Source organism: Oncorhynchus tshawytscha, linkage group LG31 (genome assembly GCF_018296145.1).
Source record: "Oncorhynchus tshawytscha isolate Ot180627B linkage group LG31, Otsh_v2.0, whole genome shotgun sequence".
NCBI classification, from domain to species: domain Eukaryota; kingdom Metazoa; phylum Chordata; class Actinopteri; order Salmoniformes; family Salmonidae; genus Oncorhynchus; species Oncorhynchus tshawytscha.
In genome coordinates, this window is record NC_056459.1 from 22997485 (window position 1) to 23020743 (window position 23259).

The 23259-nt window shown below is 41.4% G+C and overlaps 2 protein-coding genes across 2 annotated transcripts; one reads left to right on the plus strand and one right to left on the minus strand.

The window, feature by feature from the left end:
• Nucleotide 1: 1 nt before the first annotated feature.
• Nucleotides 2–1920, plus strand: LOC112229500 (RNA-binding protein 48). The gene is made up of 5 exons (XM_024395363.2): nucleotides 2–167; nucleotides 358–548; nucleotides 706–851; nucleotides 972–1576; nucleotides 1676–1920. Exons 1-5 carry the CDS (start codon nucleotides 45–47, stop codon nucleotides 1745–1747), a joined length of 1137 nt encoding a protein of 378 aa, XP_024251131.1. The 5' UTR covers nucleotides 2–44; the 3' UTR covers nucleotides 1748–1920.
• Nucleotides 1921–3306: 1386 nt separating this feature from the next.
• On the minus strand, nucleotides 3307–13790 carry LOC112229499 (progranulin). Its single transcript, XM_024395362.2, has 6 exons — nucleotides 13582–13790; nucleotides 12878–13018; nucleotides 12270–12575; nucleotides 11210–11383; nucleotides 10732–10878; nucleotides 3307–5992 (listed from the first exon to the last, which is right to left on the minus strand). The coding sequence occupies exons 2-6, from the start codon at nucleotides 13016–13018 to the stop codon at nucleotides 5864–5866; spliced, it is 897 nt and encodes a 298-aa protein (XP_024251130.1). The 5' UTR covers nucleotides 13582–13790; the 3' UTR covers nucleotides 3307–5863.
• Between the last annotated feature and the right edge of the window lie 9469 nt (nucleotides 13791–23259).

The window sequence follows — 23259 nt, forward strand, 5'->3', positions numbered from 1 at the left end:
CTGGGAAACTACTTCCGGTTTGGTGCTTGTTGTAATTCGCAAACATGGCAGGATTTACCAACAGCTCATGTTGGAGCACTCCAGAGGTTTATAAACATCATGAGCAGCAAAAGATTTGCCCCTCACGACCGAAGTATAGAGAAGGGAGGAGACCTAAAGCAGTTAAGGTAGGAATATCGTTTCCTACCTTAACTGCAGCGAAATGCTGGATATGGCGTGGATACAGGATACAGCATTTCGCTGTATCCATGCTCAATACTTGGCCAAGTGAGCTAGCTAGCTAGACATCGAATGTATTTGGTTGATTGATAGATACAATTTATTGTATTTCTAACCCGTGCTATATTGCCCCTGTAGGTGTACACCATCAACTTGGAGTCTCGTTACCTGATGTTGCAAGGAGTCCCAGCCATCGGGGTGATGACAGAACTGATTGAGCTCTCTGCGCTGTACGGGGCTGTGGAGGAGTACAGGGTGCTGGATGAGTACCCTGCAGAGCAATTCACAGAGGTCTACCTCATCAAGTTCCAGAAACTCACCAGTGCAAGGTTAGGACAGGTTTTATAGGTTAGGATGAGATAGACAGGGATGGGTGTTTTCCCTGACCATGCAACCTTCAGGCCCTAGTTTTATCTACCCTAGTTGTACACCAGCTGTTAGATCACATGTCTCAGCCAGTTATGCTTTAAGGTAATTGTGTTTCAGGGCGGCCAAACGGCACATGGATGAGAAGAGTTTCTTTGGAGGTTTACTACATGTGTGCTATGCCCCAGAGTACGAGACGGTGGAGGACACCAGACTAAAGCTGCAAGACAGGAGACGATATGTGAACAGGACGACTCAAAATAAAAGTACAGATGTTGTGCTAGTAGAATATTATCAGAACTATCTCTGGTATGTCATTCCCAATGTAAGAAGGATTATTATGATGTAGTTAGTTGACATATGATTCTTCTTTTTCGGTTGAGAAGCAAAGGAACAGGACCACAGGGATGAAGAGTGCAAAAAGCCCATGTCTTCAGATACAGTTGCTACCACAGCCAGGACTTCCTCAGGTGATGATCAGAGATCCAGTGATGCCAGCAATAAGGGAGAGACTTCGAGTACCAGCCAAGGCCATTATTTAGGATTTCCCTTATTGCCTTTACCCCCACAGGAGTTTCTTCCTTACAGACATGCCCCATCTTATGATCGGTTGTATAGTTATCAGGCAAACCAATGCAGGTCTATTCCATCAGAGGACAAAATGGGGTCATTGCATAATGCCATAAATACTAAACAGCAGCTGGCAACCAACATAAGCAGTGTTCCCTCCTCTTCTGGGGGAGACAGAGGAATAGTGAAAAGACTGAGTAAGAATCCACCCCTTGCAGCACCCCCAAGATTCGTACCGAGGACCACCCATTTGGAGAACAGAAAACGGAAAATAGTAGAAACTAATAAAGACTCACTTTTTGGCTTTGTGGACAAAAATGAAATCCTCATTGGACCAAAACTACCAGACCGGCCTAAGATGGATATGGCGGACGAGTCATTGAACATAACAGCCAACATGATCAGAAATACATTGAAAAAGGTATATTCGTGGTCATTTGCTTCTTAAAATTGTTCACTCACAATTTCATACAATTGAAGAGTGATACTACAGTAAATTAATTTCTTTCCTTGCTCTCAGGTTGCATCAGTTCCTGAAGTCAAGCCAACAGAGAAGAAGACAAAGTCAGCAAAGCCTCGGAGGAGAATCTAACAGGCCTGTCCTGAAAGACTGCTTCTCACAGGGAATGAGGTGGACATTAGCAAGTTCCTACATTTACACCATTCAAATATATTTTCTCAACATGTTTTATTTCTACATTTCCCATCAGTGTATAAGAAGATTTTTGTTTATAAAAAAATAAAAAATGGTGTTATGAAAATGAATAACTTAGTGATGTCCTTAATGCTCAAGTGGATCCTGGAATGCATGCTGCTCAAATGCCAATATGCTCTGTAACACAAAAGGAACGAACATGTCAGACAATGGCAAAATATTGTCCAATCCAGACAGACAAGTCATTACACTGTTTTTACAGTCTTAACTTCAAGGGTCACCTTGGCATCGTGAAGGCAGGTTCCAAAAGCCTCAAGCAATAGATTTTCATCTCTCACTGCCTTTTCAAAGTCTGCATAGGATAGTCTGCTGTCATGATCCTGAGGAAGGAAACAGCTCATTGATATTTTATGTTCAGACAGTATATTTAATCTGAAACATGAATTGGTCAATTGTGGCCAAGTTAAACAGTGATTGTAAACACAGGGTACCATGAAGTTAGCTTGGCAGGTTAAACAATAGGTAGCACAGCATTCAGCCTGGTGTAACCTGATGAAAATGAAGATAAACATTTTGCTATTACCATCTTCTTGAGCGTGATCACCACCAGGTATTTGATGCCCTCGTCTGGGTCCTCCTCTGTGGGCTGTCTGATCAGGCTGTTCTTCAGCATGTGGAACGTCTCTTCCCGGGAAATGTACCCAAGTCATACACATCAAAGCTGTGAAAACCAAATGGGGGACCATACATGGGTAGAAATATCGTAGATAGCAGTCGAAAAGTCTACATGATACACTTTATAGCTTTCTTAAACTTTATTTTTTCATCCTATGTCCCATGGAGAAAGACTGATTGGACCGAGGGACTCTCTTTCACACTGACGTAGCTGTCGTTGTCCTTGTCAAATGCGCAAAAGACTGGAATATAATACCAATTTTTTTGTGATACCTTACCACATCAGTATCATACTTTATTTGATGCTTACATTCTGTTTCATATGACAAAAGAGACACACCTACCTCTATCCATGATCATATGATCAGTCATTCCAAAGCTGTTGTGGGGAATATTCCTGAATTTCCCACTGTCCAGGCCATTCCCTATCATCCTGTCACTCTTGATCCCCCAGGAGTCCATTGAAAAGTCGGATCAGACACTCCGTTTCTGTTTAGTGTTAGTACTGCTTCCATATGCATCATTTCAATTTACGTAGACTGATATATGCTTTTATTAATTTGCATAAACACAGGACATACTTGACATGATCTCAACAAAGCAAGATTATAGCGCCCCCATCTGTCACCTAAACAGTGGTGCCAACACGTTCAATGGAAGGTGAGTTTTGGTTGGAGGAGCTAGACAACAATAGAGCTAGACAACAATAGATAGCTATTAACTTTTCTTTTGTTTGCACTTTTTGTTATTAGATATATCGCTACTGTTGATGAATAGGTATATGAGAAACGAGACCAAGTCGAGACGCTGGACAAGGCGGATACGGTATAGTAAAGGCCGTTTATTCAAGAGTAATGATATCTGGCAATTACGTGCACGGCTCCGTTTCGTCAAGTTCTCAAGCGAACCATTGGAAAAAAGAGAGGCCGGTCACAATCGTACAGTTCATTTTATACATTGAAATGACGTAGGTAGATTCTGGTAGTCCTGGCTCCTGGTAGGTTGTTCGTAGATGATAGACAGTCTCCTCCAGCCTGGTGTCAGTATCCCATTGGTTCTCGACAGAGTTCTTTGTCTTTGGAGCCCATCCAGAAGGGGAGGGGCTGCGTGTGTGCGTTCCTGTCTTGGCAAGTCTGTGTGTCTTTTCAGTGAGTGTGTGTGTGAGAGATATCCTGTATGGCCCTACCATGTTTTACTGTGAAAATGCGTTGCTATGTGTTGTCTCAGTTATAGCAATGCAATAGCAGTAAGCTGGACATTTGCATAGGAAATAGCACTTCATTACACTACTGTAGCTAGATAAATGCAGAGAAGAAGAAACTAGGTAGTTGGCTACTAAGAAGTTCTGCGAGCCGTTACTGTAACGTAGCTATCTCAGGACGCAACATAGACTCTCTGCCAACTGACATTAGCTATCAAAACTCATACTTACAGTGTTTGACCGTGTTTAGAAAGAGTTTCAGCGAGATTCTGAATCAATTTTCTATTCATAGCAGACATTTCAGCCATTGTAGATAGGAGGCAGGATTGTTGGCTCGTAGCTAGCCGTAGATACATAAACACTAACGTTAGCTACTGTTTTTCTAGAACTAGTCTGACAACAACATTATTTGGGTTAAACAATTATTGAATAATGATGGACAACTATATGATTATCCAGAATGTATTAGAACACACAATGTTATATTCACTCCAGAGGAGTATCAAATTGTTGTTAGAGCTGTCCCTAAAGGTGCTATTCTTCTTTTAGGAGAATATAACAGTACTCAAAGTGCAACTGTTTTTGTAGCCTCAATACAACTGAAAGGAATTGACATAGGAATTGACATATTACTATAAATGTAATAACATGTATATAAGGAAACTATGTCAATATGCTAAAATGTACTAGAATGTAGCCCTAGGACAAGTGAACTGGATCAAAAGTTCGTTGTTATTTAGTAAATAGTGTATAAATAGTGTATATCTAATAAGGTGAAAGAAGTTTCATACAAACCCATTCATAGAATATACCCTGTAAAGACCTTTATTATACACAGATTTAACAAATGTGTATTTTGTGATTGTGACCAAGACACTTCTGAATTTATTTTGGGACTGCTCTTATGTCAGAAGATTTTGATATGAGTTAGAAGATTTTATTTGAAAAGAAACAACTATTAATGTTAATTTGAAAGACTCTGATATTATGTTTTATTTTGAACCAAATGATATGGACCCTGATTTCACTTTCATTGTCAATTTGTTTATCTTTCATGGAAGATTCTTTGTCCATAAAATTAAGTGAGCAGGGGACAAACCCCTTTTCACATGATTTAAGATAGAATTGAAATATTATTTTGAAATGATCAGTAAATGTAAAAACAAAAAAGCAATATGCACCATAAAAGTATAAAAGACCCTGGGTTTAAAACCGCGGAAATCGAGTTTGCCGCACGAGCATACTTTTGCGGCACAGTCGATAGCGCGCCGGACCTCGGGCTAGAAGGTCGAGGGTTCGAGACCTGCTCACTGCTGTTTCATTACATTATTTAATGGTTAGGTTTATGTACTCTTGTTTGTATATTTCTGTTTTTTTTGTTGTATTTGTTGTGTTCATAATAACATTTTTTTTAAACTAACGTTAGCTACTTGATGTTGTTACCATAGTAACTCCAATCCACGTATAATACAGGCAATGGCTCAGAAAGTGAGGAGCATGAATGATACATAGTATGGGTGGCTATCTTCTCCGATTTCAGAGCACTCTTGTCTAAGTGTGCCAGAGCGCAGAATAACTGATGATTTATGAACGCTCAACACCCATTGAATAAGGCCGGTGTCAGTAAACGTTGGCGTAATGAAATGCGTAATGAAAGTGATGCCAGCAGTACAGTTACAGTCACCAACGCTCTGGATAACATGACAACAGCCTAACCAGCTCTGACAGGCTGAGTAAAATGGTCTTAGCTAGCCAACGTTAGCCAGTTAGCTTGGGTGCTTGACTGCAGTTGAGGTCAGAATGATGGGATCAACCCTACTCCTTGGCCAAAGCGTCTAGTGTGCGCTCTGAATGTAGTAACTGACAATCTTGACAGCGCTCTGAATTTATGATCGCCCAGAGCGCACTCTGAGCACACCCATGCGCTCCAGAATTAATTTACGAACACACCCATACTGTACATAAATATTTGACTCTGATACCATTTAGCCAGTGGAGATTGATAGCCTATAAGGAATGATACACTAAATACTCAACAAGGAAACATTTAAATGATTGGGTGACATGATTTAACATTCTTGTATTCATCAGTGCAAGGTTAAATTCAAATGCATTCACAAAAAGGGTACAATCCAATGTCAGTACAGTGACAAGATCATAAATCATTTGAAATAGTGTCAGTCCTGATTAGCATCATCCTTCAGACCTGAAGGAATCTGAGAGTACCATTTCCTGCACTTGTATGAGTTTGGGTCACAGGTGTATCCATATTCACAGCAATGCAGGCCATCTGCACAACACTTCGCCTAAAAATTTAAAATAGGTCTCAGAACATGATAGTAATATAAAATCGGCATAATATTGCACATGATCTTAATGTGATAACTCTACCTACATGTACATATTACCTCAATTACCTCAACTAACCGGTGCCCCTGTACAGTTGAAGTCGGAAGTTTACATACACCTTAGCCAAATACATTTAAACTCAGTTTTTCACAATTCCTGACATTTAATCATAGTACAAATTCCCTGTCTTATGTCAGTTAGGATCACCACTTTATTTTAAGAATGTGAAATGTCAGAATAATAGTAGCGAGAATTACTTATTTCAGCTTTTATTTCTTTCATCACATTCCCAGTGGGTCAGAAGTTTATATACACTCAATTGGTATTTGGTAGAATTGCCTTTAAATTGTTTAACTTGGGTTAAACGCTTTTGGTAGCCTTCCACAAGCTTCCCACAATAAGTTGAGTGAACTTTGGCCCATTCCTCCTGACAGAGCTGGTGTAACTGAGTCAGGTTTGTAGGCCTCCTTGCTCACACACGCTTTTTCAGTTCTGCCTACAAATGTTCTATAGGATTGAGGTCAGGGCTTTGTGATGGCCACTCCAAGACCTTGACTTTGTTGTCCTTAAGCCATTTTGCCACAACTTTGGAAATATGCTTGGGGTCATTGTCCATTTGGAGGACCCATTTGCGACCAAGCTTTAACTTCCTGACTGATATCTTGAGATGTTGCTTCAATACATTGTCATGACGTTGGCCTCTTTGGGTATAGCAAGCCCCAACCCCCTCTCCCTGCCTCCCCCTTTCCTCCTTCAACTAGGTTGCTGTGGTCAGAGAGACGTCGTAAATTCCTGAGGCTCTCCTCATGGACACACAGTATAGAGAGTAAATTTTCATAGACAACAAAGCAATTCCTTCCACCTCACAGAACTTGAGGTACCAACAAATTTCATGTTCCGGAGAAAGTATAAAAGATCGGTGAAGAATCCAGCTACAAACTGGTCCATTTGTCACAACTTGGGGAAGCTCATGGGAGACGGTGTGGCCACATTACCATAACGCTGTTTATATAATAGCCTCAGATATGTGGTTTACATCTACTTGTTGTATAAGATGAATGAGTATGATACTGTTTGTAAAATTATGTAATATGATTTTGGACGTGTTTAATGAAGGAAAACTGAAAAGGGGGATTGGAGTTAACTAAATCAGAGGACCGCCCCTGAGCCCAGTTAGGGTCAGGCGTCCTGGGAAAGCCCTTTTCTGCCTTCCGAATAAAACCCCCACTCGGGTTTTCGATCAGCAGACCGAGCTTACCTCAATTACGAGATGGCAAAAGGTTGCAGACCATGTTTTTCTCCATTAGGAGAGTACAAAGGTTGTAGACCATTGCTGAATCTTTTAACCATACCATGTGGTTAAACTCTTAGACTATCGATACCGACAGAATAAGAACAAGTCTTTGATATTAATTACTAGTCTGCAGTTAGGAATTCGGTATCATTGAACATGAAGAACGACAACCGCCGAAACATCCATTCTATAACGAAACGAATGAATGTCACTCTGAACTATCCACTATAAATACGACAGAGAGAGAGACGGACAATTCTACAAAAGAAATGAACTTTTCACCAGCGATCAAGACGACACACTGAGCGTAAATATATACAGTATATTGATTGCAATTGTTCCCAAATGAGTGAGCGTCCATGTGCAAAGGATTAGCATTTCAATTGTTATTATTATCACTTTGTAGTGACTTCTTAGTCGACCCCCACTTCCCCTTTTGTCTAACAAGCCGCCATGCCGGTTTAGCCCACTAGGGCACATTCTCCTATCATTTCTTGTAACCACTTTTACCTCGTTTGTTTGTTTATGCATTTCTGTGAATTACTTAGTTAGTAATAAATAAATGATTTAAGACAATTGATGTATGGATGACTCATAGTGAAGACTGGGTTTGTGCAGATAACCAACAATTTACGACGTTTGGAATGAGACTAACGCGAGGTAAAGTAAATAATTAATTAATCAGAAGACTATGGATCAGATATGAAAATATCTGAAAGGTTATATTAGGAAATTATAGCCTTGTAATCTGAATATTTTTTCCTTGGTGCCCCGACTTCCTAGTTAATTAGTTACATGATTAATCAGTCTAATCGTGTAATACTAATTACAGAGAATCTTTGATAAAAATTAAGTCTTCAGTTAATGATAGTAAATACACGACAACATCCACATCATTTTCCAGCCTCATGATGCCATTTATTTTGTGAAGTGCACCAGTCCCTCCTGCAGCAAAGCACCCCCACAACATGACGCTGCCATCCCCGTGCTTCACGGTTGGGTTGGTGTTCTTCGGCTTGCAAGCCTCCCCATTTTTCCTCCAAACACAATGATGGTCATTATGGCCAAACAGTTCTATTTTTGTTTCACCAGACCAGAGGATGTTTGAAGTACGATATTTGTCCCCATGTGCAGTTGCAAACCGTAGTCTGGCTTTTTTATGGCGGTTTTGGAGCAGTGGCTTCTTCCTTGCTGAGCGGCCTTTCAGGTTATGTTGATATAGGACTTGTGTTACTGTGGATATAGATACTTTTGTACCTGTTTCCTCCAGCATCTTCACAAGGTCCTTTGCTGTTGTTCTGGGTTTGATTTGCACCTTCCGCACCAAAGTACGTTTATCTCTAGGAGACAGAACGTATCTCCTTCCTGAGAGGTATGATGGCTGCGTGGTCCCATGGTGTTAATACTTGCGTACTATTGTTTGTACAGATGACCGTAGTACCTTCAGGCGTTTGGAAATTCCTCCCAAGGATGGACCAGACTTGTGGAGGTCTACAATTTTCTTTCTGAGGTCTTGGCTGATTTCTTTAGATTTTCCCATGATGTCAAGCAAAGAGGCACTGGATTTGAAGGTAGGCCTTGAAATACATCCACAAGTACACCTCCAATTGACTCAAATTATGTCAATTAGCCTATCAGAAGCTTCTAAAGCCATGACATAATTTTCTGGAATTTTCCAAGCTGTTTAAAGGCACAGTCAACTTAATGTACATAAACTTCTGACTAGAGGTCGACCGATTAATCGGAATGGCCGATTAATTAGGGCCGATTTCAAGTTTTCATAACAGTCGGAAATCTGTATTTTTGTTGGCCTATTTGCCTATTTTTTTTATTTTTAATTACACCTCTATTTAATCTTTATTTAACTAGGCAAGTCAGTTAAGAACACATTCTTATTTTCAATGATGGCCTAGGAACGGTGGGTTAACTGCCTCGTTCAGGGGCAGAAAGACAGATTTTCACCTTGTCAACTCCGGGAGCCAATCTTGCAAGATTACAGTTAACTAGTCCAACGCAATAACGACCTGCCTCTCTCTCGTTGCACTCCACAAGCCTGTTACGCAAATGCAGTAAGCCAATGTAAATTGCTAGCTAACATTAAACTTATCTTATAAAAAACAATCAATCATAATCACTAGTTAACTACACACGGTTGATGATATTACTAGATATTATCTAGCACGTCCTGTGTTGCATATAATCTGACTGAGCATACAAGTATCTAAGTATCTGAGCGGTGGTAGGCAGAAGCAGGAGCGTAAACATTCATTCAAACAGCACTTTCGTGCAGCTCTTCGTTGTGCGTCAAGCATTGCACTGTTTCTGACTTCAAGCCTATCAACTCCTGAGATGAGGCTGGTGTAACTGAAGTGAAATGGCTGGCTAGTTAGCGCGCGCTAATAGCGTTTCAAACTTCACTCGCTCTGAGCCTTGGGGTGGTTGTTTCCCTTGCTCTGCATGGGTAACGCTGCTTCGATGTGGTGGCTGTTGTGTTGCTGGTTCGAGCCCAGGGAGGAGAGGGACGGAAGGCTATACTGTTACACTGGCAATACTAAAGTGTCCACAAGAACATCCAATAGTCAAAGGTTCATGAAATACAAATGGTATAGAGGGAAATAGTCCTATAATAACTACAACCTAAAACATCTTACCTGGGAATATTGAAGACTCATGTTAAAAGGAACCACCAGCTTTCATATCTTCTCATGTTCTGAGCAAGGAACTGAAGCTTTCTTACATAGCACATATTGCACTTTTACGTTCTTCTCCAACACTTTGTTTTTGCATTATTTAAACCAAATTGAACATGTTTCATTATCTACTTGAGGCTAAATTGATTTTATTGATGTATTATATTAAGTTAAAATAAGTGTTAATTCAGTATTGTTGTAATTGTCATTATTACAAATACATAAAAAAAAAAGAAAATGTAATCGGCCGATTAATCGGTATCAGCTTTTTTGGTCCTCCAATAATCTGTATGGTATAGGCGTTGAAAAATCATAATGGTCGACCTCTACTTCTGACCCACTGGAATTGTGATACAGTGAATTATAAGTGAAATAATCTGTCTGTAAACAATTGTTGGAAAAATGTCTTGTGTCATGCACAAAGTAGATGTCCTAGCCGACTTGCCAAAACTATAGTTTGTTAACAAGAAATTTGTGGAGTGGTTGAAAAACGAGTTATAATGACTCCAACCTAAGTGTATGTAAACTTCTGACTTCAACTGCATATAGCCTCGCTATTGTTATTTTACTGCTGCTCTTGAATTATTTGTTACTTTTAATTGTTACTTTTTTTTAGGTATTTTTCTTAACTGCATTGTTGGTTAAGGTGGTATTTAATGTCAGTTGTATTAAATCCCCTCTAGAGTACACCCAACACTTTCAGTATATTTACCAGTGGGAATGGGCAACATCCCCATTTGCCATTAGGTCCCTTGCAGCAGCTGGTTGCAGAAGGACAATAGAATTTAGTGTCACAGTGAGTGACTCCAGCCTGTGGCGTGCTGTCAGCGGCCTGAACTAGAGCTGTCCATGAGACCTGCTAAAAGACGAGGGAAAGAAGATAACCACACCGTCAATGTTCTACTCAGGGGTTCAACATGTAAAAAGAACACGCACATCTGAGTATCTGGTTGCGTGGGAATAATGTGATTACATTGCTAACTACTCTCAGAGGTTAAAATGTAATAGCATACCAGTGTGCAGGAAATCATTCTCTATTCATTATTATTTTTAATGCCCATAAGGTGGGAATCAAAAGTGATTTTCTCTTAGACTGACTTGAATGGCACAGGAACAAACATAGAAAGAGAACAATGTCCACTGCCTACACAAACATTGGTTGCCTGTGAGTGTGACGCATAGGTACCTACCTGATCATGGACCTTGTTTTCCGGTTTGGAGACCTTGATGGCTTCGATCATTGAAGGGGCCTGCCTCGGAGCAAAAGGGTACCTCAGGTTGCCGTACCTCACACACTTTGTGTATGTGGGGTCACAGTCATAGCCATAGGGACAGCAGTGGTACCCATCTAGACAGCACCTACCCTGTGGAAAAACAGAAGTACACAAGTTGATACAGTGAGCTACAAAAGTATTGGGACAGTGACACGTTTGTTGTTGTTGTTTTGGCTCTGGGGGTATGGTATTTGTGCGTCTAACTTTCTAACTCATCACTATTCACCATTGATTCAGGACTATCCATAATCATGGTAGCATCCACATTAATGTAGAAATATTTAGAAATATATTATCATCTTATTTACAATAAAAGTGACTCCAAAATTACACAATATATCATCAGAAACAACAAGTTTGTAGTCACACGCTTGATGTAGTCATTGTGTGCTAGGATTATGGGACCAAATACTACACTTTAGACTACTTCAATACACATAAGTGAAATTCTACCAAATATTTTTGGTCCCCTGAAATGGGGGGACTATGTACAAAAATTGCTGTAATTTCTAAACTGTTGAACCAATATAGATGACAATAACCTCAAATTAAAGCTGACAGTCTGCACCTTAACCTCTTAGGTCATTGTATAATTTTAAATCCAAAGTGCTGGAGTACAGAGCCAAAACAACAACAACAAATGTCACTGTCCCAATCCTTTTATAGCTCACTGTATATTGACAATAACCATTTTGGAATTAAGTACAACGTATATTGATTCAGTATATTGTTTCATGCATACCACAGCTCTCAAATTCTTGTTTTTAATATTTCTGAGAAAATATCCAGTTTAGAAAAATATGAATAACTTATTGTGTAGTATGTTTTGTTTTTTAGCTGTAATAAAAACCTAATACAATAACAACAAAAGTGTCACTAATTCCTGATACTGCCAGCTACTCTATAACACTATTACAAATTGACAAGAGCCCTTCAAGCCAACATACTACAAGCAGAGAAACACTAGTCAACTCACAGGAGAGTACGGACAGCAGAACCACAGGCCTGTGGGGTGGTGGCAGCAGGTGGTGCCATCGGGACAAGCATAATAGTTGTCACATTGCACCTTGCCGACCATGGAGCTCTCCATTGCATTGCTCTGGACAGGGCTGCTGTCAGATTCGAGCGGAGCAGAGACAGGAGAGCTTGGTTCCTCTGCAGCCACCTTGTTCAGCATGGGCACACTGCTCCATGGATGGTCGCCTTTCTCACACTTCTGGGTGATGGCATTGCAGTTGAAGTCTGATGGGCAACAGTGGGCCATGTCAGAGCAACACACCGCCTGGAAAACATAATGAAAAAAAGGTGATATGCAGTCAAAATACCTTTATGGGGTCTTTGCTCATACAGCTTTCTAAACCCAAGGTCTTTCAACTGAAACATTGGAAACAACAGTACCAGTATGCTGGTTTCTTTTTCCAGTATTTACAACCTTAGTGCTGCTGAGAATCCCATTTACTAGTGTTATCAAATTCCCTAGCCTGGTTCCAGATGTTTGTGCTGCCAATTGCTATGGCTGTTGACATGACAAACAGATCTGGGACCAGGCTACAAATTGCCCTAAGGTGAACCCTGGTTACTCACATTGGGAACTGGACAGCAGGCATATCCTCCTTTAGTCAAACAACAGGTTGTTTGATCAGAGCAGACCTTCCCACCAGGGCACGTGATGTAGCAAGAGGCAGACCCTGTCAGCACTAACACCAATGCAGCTATGCTCCACATCTAAAGGATAGGGATTTAACAAGTGGTTACAATTTAGAGGAATTTTGTAGTAGGTTGAGTATGATGATTATTTTTTGAAGTTTACTGGATCATTATACCTTGTGGAATTTCCAACTCTTTGTCTTTATCTTAGGGTACGTTTGTAAATTACCTCTGGAGTACCAGTTCTGTCAGATTATTTGTTTGTAACGCACCCTTAGATGAGCAAAAGTAAGATGAAAAACATGAGGGTGGTTTGAGAGTGCCAGAGTGAAATGCTCTGAATTTAGCCTACAAATGGTTAATCTGACAATGCTCTGAATTTATGATAGGCCAGAGCACACTTTGAACGCACTCTGGCACTCCAGAATCCAGAGTGAATTTACAAACATGCTGCCACAGCACTAACACGGTGTCTCAGTTTACTTTCAATTTCAAATGCATCTAAATTTAGATGACTTCTGAATTACTTGACTAAGATTCAAATAATTGAATACATTTGTTGTTTACTAATTCTTATATTTGTGATTTCTAATTGCATAGTTTAAAATGAAATGATGTTCTCTTTTTTAAATCTCACTTACCTCAGCCTTGATATTGAGCTCAGTTTAGTGATCCAAACACTTCCTGTGATGAGATTACACAATGGGGTGACTGCATGAATCCTTGATCAATTCATACACTAGATTTGAACCTCCCACTTTTTATAACAAATAACTAACTTTATCTAATTTCCCCATGTATGCCAACAACGCACTAAACAGAAGCTTAGGTCAGTGATGAATACAGAAGTAGTTAACAGTATATTACCATGTCCAATAGCACCAGTTGGCTTTATAGACCCTTTGGTTTTCATTATGTCAGTCTGTCAATGATCACTAGACCTTATAGTCTCGGGAATCGTGAATTTGGCCAAGGTGTGGAAAATGAAGAACCCCAACGACTTCTATATTTAAAGGTTTAATAGACAAACAATAGACAGAAATATGCACACAGGGAGACAGACACGCTCCTCTGATAGGTTCGTAGCAATCTGCCAACCCCCTCAAAGGCAGGCAGGCAGGCATAAATACTTTTGCTTATCTGTTCGTTCTCCAAGTGTTCTGGGCCCCTGGTCAAAACATTAATCAAGGAAATCAAGACCACTTGGTTCAGTGAGCCATATATTACATATCTCTATCATTTGAAACCACCGATGGCTGAATTTACATGACCTCGGGGATGTTACCTAGAAGTCACCTAGGATACCAGGTTCTGCTTTTATGGTGACTCCTAACCTCTTGGAAGTAATTCATGGGCTGAGTTCAGATTTAAGGGTGGGGGGGGACAAAGATGTAGATATTAACAATAGCTCAAACTATATGAAGGACTTAAATAGGCCTCCTTTAACCTTTGATACCAATCATTCCTATGACACATTCTTCACTCCCCTAGACTGTGTTCATCGCAATAGTTGTTTAATAAGTCTAGGAGTTATTTCAAAAACGATTCATCATTTTCAGAGAAATGTGGAATATAAGGAAGGAAAAAGTGAGAAATGATGTAAGGTACAGCATTACTCTTATCGCGGTTGTCTGTAGTACGATTGATTCCTCTGTGTAACCTGAGTCCTTAACTGTACTGTAAAGTTATTGTCATGCAAATTGCAGCGTTTCTCAACAAAAAAAGTGACTGCTGTATAAGTCTATTTAGTATTGTGTTGCAAACCACAGTGATAAGGAATACAGTCTGTTTTAGGGAATCTGGGTGTAACCATGAGGAACCTTGTCCAGATTGAGGATGTCTACAAATGTTCTGTTTAAAGACAGAATCGGCAGGTCGTGGGCGACCCTATGCTGCCCTACTTCTCGTGTAGTGTTTTCACTTAGAACGAAAACAAGAGGGTGGCACCAAACAATCGGCCATTTACAGGTGGCACCAAACAATCGGTCATTTACAGGTGGCACCAAACAATCGGCCATTTACAGGTGGCACCAAACAATCGGCCATTTACAGGTGGCACCAAACAATCGGTCATTTACAGGTGGCACCATTGACTGAATACATCAATATGTGTCTTACAATAAATATTATTTTGAAAGAATAGTTGTGAAATATTAGCCTTCTGGGCTAATCCCGGCTACTCAAATGACACTGCTGCCTCAGAGTTGGAGAGGAAGTGAAAGTCACTGCAAACTAAGGGAGAGGTAAAAAAACAATGTACGCAATAGTTACCCGGAGGAAAATGGGGGAGGGTTATGCAATTTGTAATTTAGTCCAGGGGAGGGTCATGTAATTTCTAATCAATTAAATGTCATACTGCTAAGTGTTTGAGAATGAGTTGCTTACAGAATTATAGTATCTCATGTGTGCCCGATAATGCCCCTCATCCCTGATTCTCTGCTGGGCTCGCAATATCAAGTGTTCAAATCAAATCAAATCAAATTGTATTTGTCACATACACATGGTTAGCAGATGCTAATGCGAGTGTAGCGAAATGCTTGTGCTTCTAGTTCTGACAATGCAGTAATAACCAACAAGTAATCTAACTAACAATTCCAAAACTACTGTCTTATACACAGTGTAAGGGGATAAAGAATATGTACATACGGATATATGAATGAGTGATGGTACAGAGCAGCATAGGCAAGATACAGTAGATGGTATCGAGTACAGTATATACATATGAGATGAGTATGTAAACAAAGTGGCATAGTTAAAGTGGCTAGTGATACATGTATTACATAAGGATGCAGTCGATGATATAGAGTACAGTATGTACGTGTGAATATGAGATGAATAATGTAGGGTAAGTAACATTATATAAGGTAGCATTGTTTAAAGTGGCTAGTGATATATTTACATCATTTCCCATCAATTCCCATTATTAAAGTGGCTGGAGTTGAGTCAGTGTCAGTGTATTGGCAGCAGCCACTCAATGTTAGTGGTGGCTGTTTAACAGTCTGATGGCCTTGAGATAGAAGCTGTTTTTCAGTCTCTCGGTCCCAGCTTTGATGCACCTGTACTGACCTCGCCTTCTGGATGACAGCGGGGTGAACAGGCAGTGGCTCAGGTGGTTGATGTCCTTGATGATCTTTATGGCCTTCCTGTAACATCGGGTGGTGTAGGTGTCCTGGAGGGCAGGTAGTTTGCCCCCGGTGATGCATTGTGCAGACCTCACTACCCTCTGGAGAGCCTTACGGTTGTGGGCGGAGCAGTTGCCGTACCAGGCGGTGATACAGCCCGCCAGGATGCTCTCGATTGTGCATCTGTAGAAGTTTGTGAGTGCTTTTGGTGACAAGCCGAATTTCTTCAGCCTCCTGAGGTTGAAGAGGCGCTGCTGCGCCTTCTTCACGATGCTGTCTGTGTGAGTGGACCAATTCAGTTTGTCTGTGATGTGTATGCCGAGGAACTTAAAACTTGCTACCCTCTCCACTACTGTTCCATCGATGTGGATAGGGGGGTGTTCCCTCTGCTGTTTCCTGAAGTCCACAATCATCTCCTTAGTTTTGTTGACGTTGAGTGTGAGGTTATTTTCCTGACACCACACTCCGAGGGCCCTCACCTCCTCCCTGTAGGCCATCTCGTCGTTGTTGGTAATCAAGCCTACCACTGTTGTGTCGTCCGCAAACTTGATGATTGAGTTGGATGCGTGCGTGGCCACGCAGTCGTGGGTGAACAGGGAGTACAGGAGAGGGCTCAGAACGCACCCTTGTGGGGCCCCAGTGTTGAGGATCAGCGGGGTGGAGATGTTGTTGCCTACCCTCACCACCTGGGGGTGGCCCGTCAGGAAGTCCAGTACCCAGTTGCACAGGGCGGGGTCGAGACCCAGGGTCTCGAGCTTGATGACGAGCTTGGAGGGTACTATGGTGTTGAATGCCGAGCTGTAGTCAATGAACAGCATTCTCACATAGGTATTCCTCTTGTCCAGATGGGTTAGGGCAGTGTGCAGTGTGGTTGAGATTGCATCGTCTGTGGACCTATTTGGGCAGTAAGCAAATTGGAGTGGGTCTAGGGTGTCAGGTAGGGTGGAGATGATATGGTCCTTGACTAGTCTCTCAAAGCACTTCATGATGACGGAAGTGAGTGCTACGGGGCGGTAGTCGTTTAGCTCAGTTACCTTAGCTTTCTTGGGAACAGGAACAATGGTGGCCCTCTTGAAGCATGTGGGAACAGCAGACTGGTATAGGGATTGATTGAATATGTCCGTAAACACACCGGCCAGCTGGTCAGCGCATGCTCTGAGGGCGCGGCTGGGGATGCCGTCTGGGCCTGCAGCCTTGCGAGGGTTAACACGTTTAAATGTTTTACTCACCTCGGCTGCAGTGAAGGAGAGTCCGCATGTTTTCGTAAGTTATTTAGTCTGCCTGGGAGCAAGACATCCTGGTCCGTGACTGGGCTGGATTTCTTCTTGTAGTCCGTGATTGACCGTAGACCCTGCCACATTCTCTGCTGGGCTCGCAATATCAAGTGTTCCTAGTGTAGTCTCAGAAGAATTATCCATAGCCTATTCCAGCCTTTCTCAAACCCTGGTCTGTGGACCGGCGTAGGTCCGTGGAGGAATTCTTGCTGGTCTGCAGCATATTTGTCTTGAATAAATACTTGTTGTTGGCCCACTTGCGCAATGCGCTGAACAATGCATTCCACATTAAACAAATTGTGTTGCCATGACTAAATGTTGTTGTCTTAGGTCTCTCTTTATGTATTGTTGTTATCTTACATCTCTTTATGTAGTTAAAAAATTGTTAGGTGGTGTGACGTAGAAGTCCGTCACTGGCCGCGGGCAGCATTTGGTTCTTTAACGCACACACATATTCATCACTCCTCCCTGCGCCATTATACCATAAGTTAACAATGTGGGTCGACACACAATTTAACTTCTGTCTTGGTGCATGCATTTCACACTTGTCAATGTTCATATTTGAGAGATACAATGATTATTATACTTATCAATGTTGTGGATGAGCGCATTGTTTGTTTGTTCTGTTCCTCTCTCTCCATCTCTGTAGCTTCTGGATATGCTGGAAAAGGACCCGAGCTAAGGGAATTGGGTTGGCTTTATGGTGCCTGTCCCAAATGGCTCATTAATGCATGTGGGCATATTGAAAGATATTGTCAGTAATGATGTAATGTTGTAAATGTTATGTTGTGATATTGTTTAAAACCGTGTTGCAATGTATATCCTTTAGTATGTTTAGTTTATGGAAAATGTAGGTTTGTATTGTTAATTGATTAATTAATTAGGGTTAATTGTTCTGAGGGGAGGGGCTAGCCCTACAAAAGGAGCCTCTCTCCAGTCTCTAAGGGGGATTTTTTGGATTGAGCTGTGGATGGGGCAGCATTGTTGTTAAGCTGTCCCATAAGGTAGACGTTGATGGCAGTACTGTTATTTTCTGTTCCGGAATCACTTGTAAATAAACACCTTTGCACAGAAGAACTTTTGTGGTTCCTCCATCTTTTTATTTTTATAGAGGTTAGGTTATCCAGTTTAGCCATCTGGCCTACTCTACGTGACAGGTGGGCAGCACTGATTGGTGGCATTCACTGGGCTATATTTGGCTATAAGAGAGGGAGTTGTATCGTAAAAGTTTTGTAATAGTTCCCGGTTATTGATTTTGGTTTGATTGTTCAGGTAACACCAGTGAAATTTAACAGGAAGTTAAGGTATACTAACATTATAATCTGTTTTCATTACGGGGAACAATGAAAGGTCCGCAAAGTGGATTGCAGGCTGAGTTCATTTTATTTTAAAGGGACAGTGCACGTTTATCACAGTTATGTGTGTCTAATGGCAGGGTATTCCTATCAAGCATTTTGGGGAGACTATTTGGAGAAGGACTGAATGAGTTACATGAAACATAGAGGAAATGTAAAAAATAATGATTGGAGGGAGTACATTTCCATTTTCCAAGAGACATATCTTAAAGGGGTACACTCACATATGGAATATTAGAAGTTTTGTTTTCTGAGTTTAAATTAAACACGTCAATTCTTTAGATAAAGGGTTCTTCAATTTGTCTAATATTGTATGGAACACGACAGTAAAAGGGTGGTATGACTATTGACCTCTATCATGGCTTTCCCTTGTGGTCTGATCAGCCTCATGGGAGGGCCATTTGGATAAGGAATTTAAGGTAATTTGTGATACTGATTTTAAGGTAAATTGAGTAACTGATAATTATGAACGAGTATATAGTTCTTTGACAGTTGTAATTTGAACCAATGAAACGAAAGAAATGGCATAGCCTTGGACTAAGGGCAGACTTTCTTGAGTCTCTCTTCCGATGGCCATAAGGCTACAATAATTTATCTTTGTGGAGGGTTCCAGAGTAGTAACTCTGATCTGATCATGTTATTTGAAACTTTGTTTTATGTTTTGACCGGTAGTAGTATTTTTTATATACACTGCTCAAAAAAATAAAGGGAACACTTAAACAACACAATGTAACTCCAAGTCAATCACACTTCTGTGAAATCAAACTGTCCACTTAGGAAGCAACACTGATTGACAATAAATTTCACATGCTGTTGTGCAAATGGAATAGACAACAGGTGGAAATTATAGGCAATTAACAAGACACCCCCAATAAAGGGGTGGTTCTGCAGGTGGTGACCACAGACCACTTCTCAGTTCCTATGCTTCCTGGCTGATGTTTTGGTCACTTTTGAATGCTGGCGGTGCTTTCACTCTAGTGGTAGCATGAGACGGAGTCTACAACCCACACAAGTGGCTCAGGTAGTGCAGCTCATCCAGGATGGAACATCAATGCGAGCTGTGGCAAGAAGGTTTGCTGTGTCTCTCAGCGTAGGGTCCAGAGCATGGAGGCGCTACCAGGAGACAGGCCAGTACATCAGGAGACGTGGAGGAGGCCGTAGGAGGGCAACAAACCAGCAGCAGGACCGCTACCTCCGCCTTTGTGCAAGGAGGAGCAGGAGGAGCACTGCCAGAGCCCTGCAAAATGACCTCCAGCAGGCCACAAATGTGCATGTGTCTGCTCAAACGGTCAGAGACAGACTCCATGAGGGTGGTATGAGGGCCCGACATCCACAGGTGGGGATTGTGCTTACAGCCGAATACCGTGCAGGATGTTTGGCATTTGCCAGAGAACACCAAGATTGGCAAATTCGCCACTGGCGCCCTGTGCTCTTCACAGATGAAAGCAGGTTCACACTGAGCACATGTGATAGACGTGACAGAGTCTGGAGACGCCGTGGAGAAAGTTCTGCTGTCTGCAACATACTCCAGCATGACCGGTTTGGCGGTGGGTCAGTCATGGTGTGGTGTGGCATTTCTTTGGGGGGCCGCACAGCCCTCCATGTGCTCACCAGAGGTAGCCTGACTGGCATTAGGTACCGAGATGAGATCCTCAGACCCCTTGTGAGACCATATGCTGGTGCAGTTGGCCCTGGGTTCCTCCTAATGCAAGCCTAATGCAAGACAATGCTAGATCTCATGTGGCTGGAGTGTGTCAGCAGTTCCTGCAAGAGGAAGGCATTGATGCTATGGACTGGCCCATTCCAGTCCATAGCATCCAGGCCCATTCCCCAGACCTGAATCCAATTGAGCACATCTGGGACATCATGTCTCGCTCCATCCACCAACGCCACGTTGCACCACAGACTGTCCAGGGGTTGGCGGATGCTTTAGTCCAGGAGGAGATCCCTCAGGAGACCATCCGCCACCTCATCAGGAGCATGCCCAGGCGTTGTAGGGAGGTCATACAGGCACGTGGAGGCCACACACACTACTGAGCCTCATTTTGACTTGTTTTAAGGACATTACATCAAAGTTGGATCAGCCTGTAGTGTGGTTTTCCACTTTAATTTTGAGTGTGACTCCAAATCCAGACCTCCATGAGTTGATAAATTTGATTTCCATTGATAATTTTTGTGTGATTTTGTTGTCAGCACATTCAGCTATGTAAAGAAAAAAGTATTTAATAAGAATATTTCATTCATTCAGATCTAGGATGTGTTATTTTAGTGTTCCCTTTATTTTTTTGAGCAGTGTATATATGATGCTCTGGGAGAATAGTGGGTTAAAAGAATCCCTAGCAGTGGAGGGACTCAATGCCCCGTATAGTCAACAATTAAAAATTGCTTTCCTCAGTGGAATGCGTCCCGAGATAAGCCATACCATTAAACAGAACTTAGTAGGGTGGGGGCGAGCTGAGCTCGGAGAGGTGGAGAGATAAGTAGTTCACTAGGAGCAGCAAGACTCAGAGGAGAATGTGGATTTTTGGCAGGACAAGTTATGGGAAGCGGGGGAATAGACTCTATTGAGGAGGAGGAGGTTCAGGATTCTGTTGTAAACACTGACTGTGAAGGTTTCGAATTGGCTACTATTCATTTGGTATTACAACAGGAACAGAAATCCTATTTATCATCGATAATAAACGGGGGAGGATATGGTCCTTTGAGGTTTGGACAGGACATAGTTTAAGCAAATAAGGCAGGAAAATAGATTGAGATAGAAAAATAGTGATTTTATAAGCATTAAAATTAATTATTTAAAAAAAAATATGTTGCAGTTCTTAGGGATGGTAAATTACTGTCGATAATGTATCCCACACTATGCAACATATATTAAATGATTGATGAGACTGATTTTAAGGTTAACCCATGTTATTGTTAGATAAAACACAGTGGACTCCCAATGGAGAGAGCTCATTAGTACAGAAAGCATATGATATGGTTAGCATTCGTTTTGGCTTTATTTGATCATTAGAAGATTTTTATTTAAATAGTATTAAAGTTGACAGGGATATATGACATCTGTGGTGATTTAGGATTATTGATAGGATCGAGATAGGTTGATTAAGGTTATGTAAGGACTTTAGAGATTGCTACCATAGACATGTTTTTTCTAAAATCCATGAGTTCAGATAATGCTAAACAGTGAGACACTTAGTCAATAGTTGGTAACAACCCATATTTGAAAAAGACTGCTATGAGAAAGAGCGAAAGACAGATGGAGGAGCCCTCCCTGTGCTGCTGAGACCTTGAAGGTTTGAGAGCAGAGAGAAGTTTTAGAAGGGGGGCCAGGAAATGAGCAAGGTAGGAGTGACACAGAATGGGTAAATAAACAGATACTGAGTGGAATGAATGTTTAGTTGGTTTCAGGAACTATGGTGTAAAACACGGAAACATTGCCAAGAAATTATTCGGCACAGCAGGCCGACATAGTAGCATTGACTAGTGCCTGTGAAATAAGAAAGGAGAGAAAAGGGTCACTGTTTAAATAGACAAGCACATATACAGTACATCTAAGAACATACAAAGCAGCACAGATAACTCTTAAAGTAGATAAGACACTTGACAGTGAATTGATACAGGATAGACATGAATGGAATATGTGGGAGGGAGAATTAGACATGTGGAGAATGAAAGGGGAGCTCCTACATGATAATGTCAGAACATAAGGATCATTTACTAATCTTACCTAAGTCATTGTTTAGAGTAGGCAAGGTTGTTACCTGGGCAGAGCCGGGTATCAAAGGGGGTATGGGTAAGTTGTGGTCTAGGATAGGATGGGGCCTAGGGGGGCCTAGGATAGGACACTTTGTGGCCTATTGGATAATAAATGAATAAATAAAAACTAACTTGGCCCTCTTGCTTGTTTGTAGGTGACCAAATACTTATTACTTAAATACTTATACTTATACATTCTTTAAAAATCCTACAATGTGATTTTCTGGATTTTTTTTCTCATTTTGTCTGTCATAGTTGAAGTGCTTCTCTCACATGGATAGGCAGACCGTTATATAAAAATGGAGCTCTGCAGGAGAAATCCCTGCCTCCAGCTGCTTGCATAGACAGCCCAACAATCCAGCCAAAGGCAAGTGTGGGTAGCTGCAGCCCCGGAGTGGGCGTGTTGAAAGGAGTGGGTGTATGGAAAGCAAATCAGCTAATTTGGCAGATCCTTTGCCACTCAAGAACATTTGGCGTGGCTGATTGGACTGCACGATGAGATAAGCCGGCGACCAGTGCACCACCAGTGTTGTAGCTACATGCCCGCTGACCTCATGTGCTTCCTACCGCTACTGGGTATCACGGTCATGCACCGGTGGGAGCTAACGTGGCCATTTTTTCTTTCACATTATTTAATTTCAAGTAGAATAGCAGCCTACACAATAAATAACTAATATTGGTAACTATCTCGATGTCACCTTGATATATAAACTCAGTCAAAAAAGAAACGTACCTTTTTCAGGACCCTGTCTTTCAAAGATAATTAGTAAAAAGTAAAATAACTTCACAGATCTTCATTGTAAAGGGTTTAA

Excerpts from the sequence above, each read along its gene's own strand:
- LOC112229500 (XM_024395363.2), top strand. The coding sequence starts at position 45 with ATGGCAGGATTTACCAACAGCTCATGTTGGAGCACTCCAGAGGTTTAT. Across the intron at positions 168-357 it reads GGAGACCTAAAGCAGTTAAG|GTGTACACCATCAACTTGGA; the intron begins GTAGGAATATCG and ends TTGCCCCTGTAG. Across the intron at positions 852-971 it reads CAGGACGACTCAAAATAAAA|CAAAGGAACAGGACCACAGG; the intron begins GTACAGATGTTG and ends TCGGTTGAGAAG.
- LOC112229499 (XM_024395362.2), bottom strand. The coding sequence starts at position 13,018 with ATGTGGAGCATAGCTGCATTGGTGTTAGTGCTGACAGGGTCTGCCTCT. Across the intron at positions 12,576-12,877 it reads CCTGCTGTCCAGTTCCCAAT|GCGGTGTGTTGCTCTGACAT; the intron begins GTGAGTAACCAG and ends TATGTTTTCCAG. Across the intron at positions 10,879-11,209 it reads AAAACAAGGTCCATGATCAG|CAGGTCTCATGGACAGCTCT; the intron begins GTAGGTACCTAT and ends CTCGTCTTTTAG.